The sequence below is a fragment of the Natrix helvetica genome (assembly GCF_964273705.1).
Source record: "Natrix helvetica genome assembly, chromosome: Z".
NCBI lineage: Eukaryota > Metazoa > Chordata > Lepidosauria > Squamata > Natricidae > Natrix > Natrix helvetica.
In genome coordinates, this window is record NC_138554.1 from 102,765,344 (window position 1) to 102,772,909 (window position 7,566).

Here is a 7,566-nt window from a genome sequence, read left to right on the forward strand (position 1 = left end):
TGGCCCAGTTCAGAAGCAAGGACGTTGCAGGATATCTTCGGTCCCTCTTGCTTTATTTGTCGGCTAATAAGAAGCAATTGTCTTTTTTTGGGGTGGGGGAAGAAGTTTCCCAATAAACAATGTTACCTGGGATCCGTGCCTTTAGAAGTCAGAAATAAAGCTAGACGGAATCCTAATTCTGATTTTTGACAGACCGCAAAACGTAAATTCTCTCTCTCCTTTCCCCCTCCCTCAACTCCCCCCTCCCGCTCATGAAATCAGTCAGCCTCTGATCCAACGTCCAAGAACTGCGTGAAATCAACGCTTTGGGCGGCTGCCCGAAGCGAGCGCTGAGGCACTTAGGGAAGCGAGCAGGGCTGCAGGGACATCCTTGGAAAGCACACCTCTTGTCCTCTAAATGGCCAACGGGACGCCGTGATCGAAGCATCAGAATCTAATTCCCCAAATCGAGCCTGGGAAGATCCAGTCAGAGTTCAACAGGCAACTCGATCCCGCGTGCATTTGAACAGGCTCCCTTAAATGTAACATGCCCCCGAATTAATTCGCATTCTGAACGTGAAATTTGTCACCCCATTTGATATTCTTGGAATTCACTCCTAACAGAAGTGGAATCCCTCTCCTCAAACCCAGTTCACACTCTACTTGTAATTAGGGGTCATTAATGAAATGGGAGTTTCATTAAACTGTCCTTGCTGGACGGTCTGGGGTCTACAGATACAAATGTCCCTTATTTGGAAGTAAAACAATATATCAGTTGATTTCAATGCGGAAAACTGCGCCTATTTAACTTTTTCTAGCACTTTGACATGTGGTGATGGACAGAATTGGTTAAATGGTGGTGGGATTCCTGCCTGAAAATGGATCTCAAACCCAAGGGCTGGACCCAACTTCTTCAGAACTTGTTGGCCAGTAAAGGCAACCAATTTCGACGACCCTCAATCGACCCTAATCGCGCAGCCAGATAGGAATGACTCGGAAGTAAATCTTGTGACAGAAATCGGCCCTCCTTCCGAGCAGACGACGATAGCATGGAAAGCAATGCTTCTTGATTCGACGGAGCTGAGGTGGCTTTCAAGGAAGTGCTTAAGCAGATCGCCTCGGAAGAAAAATGTCTGAGGATCCCAGGAGAGGATAACCGGAGGAATCGGGGTGCATACAGCCCGTATCCCCTAAGCCCTTCAAAGGCTGGTGTGCTTTGGAGGGGGAAGGGAAGGGCAGAAGTGTAACAGCCTCTGAGAGCAGCCGGCGGTTTGGGGAAGGAGCTGCCTCCGTTCTCTGGCTAACGGTCTGGGAAAGGCAGCGGAGAGGAGGGAGGGGGAAGCGGAAACTTTCGCCTCAGCCTCTACAAAGTCCCTCCTTCTCCACGTCAAGCCAATGACACCGCTACCCCCAAACTTTCCGCCAGCAGGAGCTATAAGAACGTCCCAGGCTGCAACTTTCGCCCAACTCCCAGCCAGCTCCGAGGAGCCCTCGGGAGGGGAGCTGACAGCGCCAGAGATTCTCCTTCCTCCGCTGCCTTTCTTTTCGGATCTGCATGGCCTCCACCCTCCCATCCAACTGAAAGTTGCTGCCGACTTCATCTGGACTCTCGCAGGCTAAGGATCTAGCCGCGGGGAGCTGGCTGGCTAAGCATCGCCCGCCCCCCCCCACCTCGCCCCTTCCAAAGGGCTGCTCAGTGCGCCGCAGGTTGGCCCTAGAGATGATGCAGCAGCAGCAGGACGAGTCCAACTCTCCAGTCTCGCCCGCCGACGAAAGCTTGAGCAACAGCGAAGAGGAGACCGATCGCCAGCAGCAGCAGCAACAGCAGCAGCAGCAGCAGCAACTTCAAGGCGCCGGCAAACGAGGGGGACGGAAGAGGCGCTCGAGCCGTAGGGCGGCTGCAGCAGCAGGAGGAGGAGGCCCCGGAGGCGGCGGCGGAGTGACCAGCGGAGGGCTCGGCTCAACAGAGGAGCCGTGTAGCCCGGCGCAAGGCAAAAGAGGCAAGAAGTCGAGCGGCGGCGGCGGAGGAGGAGGAGGAGGAGGGGGCAGCAGCAGCGGAGGAGGCAGCCCTCAGTCGTACGAGGAGCTTCAAACGCAGCGAGTGATGGCCAACGTCCGCGAGCGCCAGCGCACGCAGTCGCTGAACGAAGCCTTCGCGGCTCTGCGCAAGATTATCCCGACGCTGCCGTCGGACAAACTGAGCAAGATCCAGACCCTCAAGCTGGCCGCCCGCTACATCGACTTCCTCTACCAGGTTCTGCAGAGTGACGAGCTCGACTCCAAGATGGCCAGCTGCAGCTATGTGGCCCACGAGCGCCTCAGCTACGCCTTCTCCGTTTGGCGCATGGAAGGCGCCTGGTCCATGTCTGCCTCCCACTAGCGTCCTGTGCAGCCTGGCGTGCCCGGAGACTTTAGGTAAGAGCGCAGGATTCGGTGGAGCGGGGATGGGCTGAGGAAGCGAGGGATCCTCGCGAGGAGGCCGCCCAAGGACCTCCGAAGGACTGGCTGTCCCGGGGGAGTGGCGAGAAAGCGCTCCCCAGGGATATCCTGCCTGGAAATCTCCGGAATTAAAAGACCTTGGAAAACAATTTACTACCCCTACAAGGAATCTAGTCAGACTTCCGAGGCCAACCTTTCAAGGACTTCTTCCCTCACCAAGGTCCTCAATCTTCGAGTCCCTTGATTTGCAGAACAGCAGAAATGGGGGAGGGAAGGTTGTCTTTTTCAGAAAGTTAGAGAGCCTGCGAGGAATCCTCTGAAACTTCAGAGAGGGTTGAGAGTCCGCTATCTTAATTGTCTTCTGGAAGTCCCTCTGGGTGCCAACACAGCCTTCTCTCTTCTCTTGAGCTGTACCACCACAAGGTGGGGATAGCTGAGTGGGGAGTAAAAGGAGTTGAACATCTTATCAGCCCACTTTAGCCATCCTGTTTTCTTTGGCACGAAAATTAAGGACCAGGGCAGCTAATCCTTGAGCAAGCTGTTACTCTTGATTCCAGAGGTGTTTTCAGAGGGACTTTCCCAGCTCAAGCACCCATCTTGGTCTCATTCCACACACGTGTCTGACCTAGCCTTGCCTCATTTTCTTCCATCCACATTCCAAAATTGTTCTTGATTTTTTAACACGAGACCTCGGGCCATCCCTTAGCCTTAGTAGAAAATCCTATAGAAATTTAGGCACGGGAAGGAAGCTTTCTTCTTTAAAATCCAGCTGTCAGGCTCTGCCTCCCAAGCACAACCTCTCCCTGTTCTGCATCCTTTGCCTTCAGAGGTGTTTTCATTTTTATCTGTTTTATTTCCACTTATTATATTTTAAGATTTCCCTTTGGAAGAAGCATCTGCTTGAGGAAAAATAAACCATTTATACATATCCAGGCTCATTTTCTTGTGCACCTTCTTGCTTTATGCAGAATGAAGTCCACCAATATCTGTAAATGAGCAGCATGATAGAATCGCTTTCCAAGATTCTCCTGGAAGCTATGTGACATTAGGAGTGTTTATAGTCCTGCTACCACTTCTTGGATTTTCCAAACACATTCCCAATTTCAGGAAGGGACGGTGGTGGGTTTAAGAAGCTCAGTGCTTAATTGCATGTTGTTTCTTCTTCTTCTTCTTCTTCTTCTTCTTCTTCTTCTTCTTCTTCTTCTTCTTCTTCTTCTTCTTCTTCTTCTTCTTTTTCTTCTTCTTCTTCTCTCTTTCACACTCATGACAAAAATCAGAAAAATCAAAGAATGGGTTCAATTTCCCAAAATTTGGGTGGACGTTGTAGATTCTAAGCTAAAGTCTTGTTTGCTAGACTTCCTTGGCTAACCATCTCCAGTAAAGCCAATTATATTACCAAAGGTCTAATTATTTTGAGAATGGCACTACAAGGAGTGCTTGAGTAAAAATTTCATTTTGTGTCACAAAACATAAAACAAAATATGAAAGCAAACATGCAAAACTTACTGTTCCTGGTTTGCCCCAGATTATAGCTGATGAAGGTCCATAATTTTGGTAGAAATGCAGTCAAGATCCTATGCAGACCTATAATGTAAGTAGTCCTATGTTAAATTATCTCCACTTGTATTTGATCTTGCCCTAGAAATGTGCATTGATGGCACTAATAGTCTGAAGCCTAATGTGTTTTCTAAGCTTTAGCTCTTCTAACTTTTTTTTTTGCATACTTTCCTGCTAGAAAATTCATCAGGATAAAGCGTACATGGGAATCATATGGTTAAATCTGCTAATTCAGAATCAAAGGATTTTTTAAAATCATAATGGCAACTGGAGGCTCATTTTTGGAGCCAAGTTCTTTTACCTATGCGGAGCTTTATTCACTTGCATAAAAGTGGCAGGATACCTGAATAAAGCTATGAATCTTCTTTTAAAAAGTGAATTGTTCCATTTTGGCCATTTTATTTTCATTCAAGAAGCACTGGAGATTAAGTCCTATTACATATTCCAGAGTAAATGCATCTAGAATTACTTGGTAAGAGTACTTTTGTTTTGAAACAAGTCACATTATTGTGTTGGAATTGACTTGTGAGTAGAATATATGATCCTTATCCTACTGAACACAACAGGTCTTACTCCCAGGTAAGCTGGTGCCTGTATTGCAGTTTAGCACTGCCAACTTGGGGGAGGAAGGAGGGCAACTTGTTAAATCAGACCATGGCGTAAAAAATATGAGCACATGGAAATACTACCTCAAAAATTAAAGATCCTCTAGAAAGTTGGATTAGAGAGAGAGAGAGAGAGAGAGAGAGAGAGAGAGAGAGAAGAAAAGGGGCTTCAAGCCTGAACCCGTGCCTGTTTACTCAGAGATCCTATTGATTTCAATTCTTCACATATAGGATTGTATGTGCAGCTCTAGGCCCATGAAAAAAATGAGATCTTCCTACCCAATAACTAGAATTCTTTTGGAGTAAATCTCACCAACTGGAGTTGATGGGAGGATCAATTGCCAAAATCCTAATAATTATCCAGAAATCCTTCTTTTATAAAATCAACTCTGAAGCAATTTGAATTTATGTCTGAGTAAATCTGATCAGGTTCAGGGTATTAGATCAGCCTTTCCCCAGTTGCTTCCTTTGCCAGATCACTCAGTGTCCCATTTGCCTGGAATGAGGGGTGTTGAAGTCCAAGGTGTCCAAACGGCACCAGATCGAGAGAAAAAGACACTAGTCGATCCCTCTCTTGGTCCCCTCTGCCCCCACCCACTCCTTTTCCTAACCGCAGCCTGGGAGGGCCGAACTGGAGTTGCTCTGGGGGATTGGAAAGAACTAGGCTGGGATCGAAAGTCAAAGAGGCTAAACTTCTTAGGTAAAAAGATAGAGGGCGGTAGGAGGGGGCCACTTCTGCAGAACCTCCATCGATGGGAAAAGCTGGCTAAATGCCAAACTGCTCTGGGTCAAATTGTTCAAAGAGCGGGACCCAAAGTTTGAGGTCTAGCCCGCTGGAAAGCGAAGACTAATGATCCTATTCCAAAGCTTCGTTGGTTGTAGGTAATGGACGTGTAGAATTGTACAATATCTGTACAATTCTGCGCGCGTTCTTCTTCGGTTTTCTTGGACCCGATGCTTGATCCAGGATGCCAGCGGGGCAGTAGACACCAATTCGGATTATTTTCACTCTTCCTAACCCCATCCACTTCCCACAATACACTAGGTGGCTGGCTTCCCACGAGGCGATTGGAGAACTCAGGAATTCCGGCTCCCGAAACAGACTTCCTTGGAAGCAAGTTACCCCAAAAAGGAGCGAGGATTTATTTAACGGAGAATTTAGTTAAGCTTCAGGAGGATAATGTATCCCCCATTTACTAGATTCGCCCGAGATAGATCTCCGTGACGCTTCCTTCGGCGCGTTTCCTGATTTCATGCCTTGCCAATATTCCTCCCCCCACTCCAATCCGCCTTCCTTTGTGCTTTAATTCCCCCCTACACACACGCGCACTCACACCCTCACGCAGCCTTGCAAACCGCGGCTTGAAGCTAGCAGAGTCATAGTTCTGGAGGGTCGCGAAAAGAAGCTTTTTCTTCTCGCTTCGCCCTCTCTTTCTAAGAGGGTTAATGTTTTTCTTTTTTCTAGTAACAGTTTTCTCCCTTCTCCCCTTCCCTTCTTGTCTCTCTCTTTTTTCCTCCCAGATAACATTGTTCTCAAAGGGAAGGAGAGAAAATGGACAAAGTAGAGACTCTGCACTTGGATTCGCCCTCATTCCACCTCCCGGGGTTATTTCCTCCCTTCTCAGACTATAGCACGCCAAGGATTTTCTTGGAAATGTAGACCCGTTCTTGGTCCAGGTTGCAAAGAGCAGGGCGTGGGGAGAGCAATTGAGGCAAGAGACCTAGAGCCCCTCAGACGGTGAGGTGGCTGATCCAGAGTGAAGGCTGGATGATCTACCAAAACATCTCTGCATTCTGATCGAAATCTGAACCAGCTCCCCCCCCCCTTACCATTTTGACGAAGAATGTTGGAATTTTTTCCTCCTACTTCCTTTCCCTCTTTTTTGCATGCATGCATTCCCTAGAGAGCTTATGAGCCACTCATGAAAGGAAATATGTTACTGGAGTCCCCCACCCTTCTTTTTGAACAGATTTAATGGCAACGAACCCCCCTTTTTTAAGGAGTGAGAAAGGGAAGTTCTCCCACCCACCGTCCAAAAACCATTTCAGCAGCAAAACCTTACTGGCTCAAACTCTCATGAGCAAAATATTTCAGGTTTCTTATTAGTTTTGCTTTGTTTTGGAATTGTTCCTGGAAAAAAAGGGGAGGTGCGGGGGGGGGGACGACAAAAATGAATCATTCTATTTATTTATTGATGACCCATGTTAAAATGCAAATAGATCCGGTGTCTAAATGCATTCCTATTTTGATGATTGTTTTGTAAATATCATTGTATATTTTTCTGCAATAAATAAATTGAACTGTTAAAGAAAGTTAACAGTTTGCTCTGTACTGAGAAAAATAGACTTGAAACTCACAGTAAATAATACTAGCGCAGATAGTACCCAGAAGCGTAGGGGGTGAGGGTAGTAGAGAGGGGGAAATATAAACAAATGGGGGGAAAGCGCAAATAAACCAGCTACTGACAGACACAGGAGTGTTAATTATTGAGACAGCTTTATGATTCTGTTTGTGGGTTTACTGAGCTTCAGATATTAACCCTCTTTCAGTCAAAACAACCAAGTACTTGACAGGTTGAAAAGCAGTCAAAATGCAGGGTCTCTTCCCTCCGCTCTCTTAATGAAAAACCATTGCCCCCTCTGTATCTAGTATCTTCGTTAATGTAGAGGGTTTTGCTATCTTGAAAATCTGTGTTAAGTTTTGTTGCAGTGCTAAATAAACAGAACATCCCGCAATTACACCTCAAGTGCATACTTCTTTTTTTTGGGGGGGGGGGGAGACAATGAGAAGGAGTTGGTTAGGTTTACTCAAGAGCCCCGTTTATTTTATACTAACATTCATTTAGTATAGACACAGAGGCTTAATAACTGGGAAACTAATAACTTGGGACATAGAGTATCTTGGAAATAATTAATTCTTTGTAAGTTTCAGAATGTTTATATCACCCAACCTGGCACTCTCAATGTGTTACATATAGCTCCCATC

General features: G+C 46.8%; 1 protein-coding gene across 1 annotated transcript; it reads left to right on the forward strand.

Annotated features, from left to right (window-relative positions):
* Positions 1-1,441: 1,441 nt before the first annotated feature.
* On the forward strand, positions 1,442-7,321 carry TWIST1 (twist family bHLH transcription factor 1). The gene is made up of 2 exons (XM_081932281.1): positions 1,442-2,394; positions 6,102-7,321. Exon 1 carries the CDS (start codon positions 1,700-1,702, stop codon positions 2,357-2,359), a length of 660 nt encoding a protein of 219 aa, XP_081788407.1. The 5' UTR covers positions 1,442-1,699; the 3' UTR covers positions 2,360-2,394; positions 6,102-7,321.
* Positions 7,322-7,566: the final 245 nt, after the last annotated feature.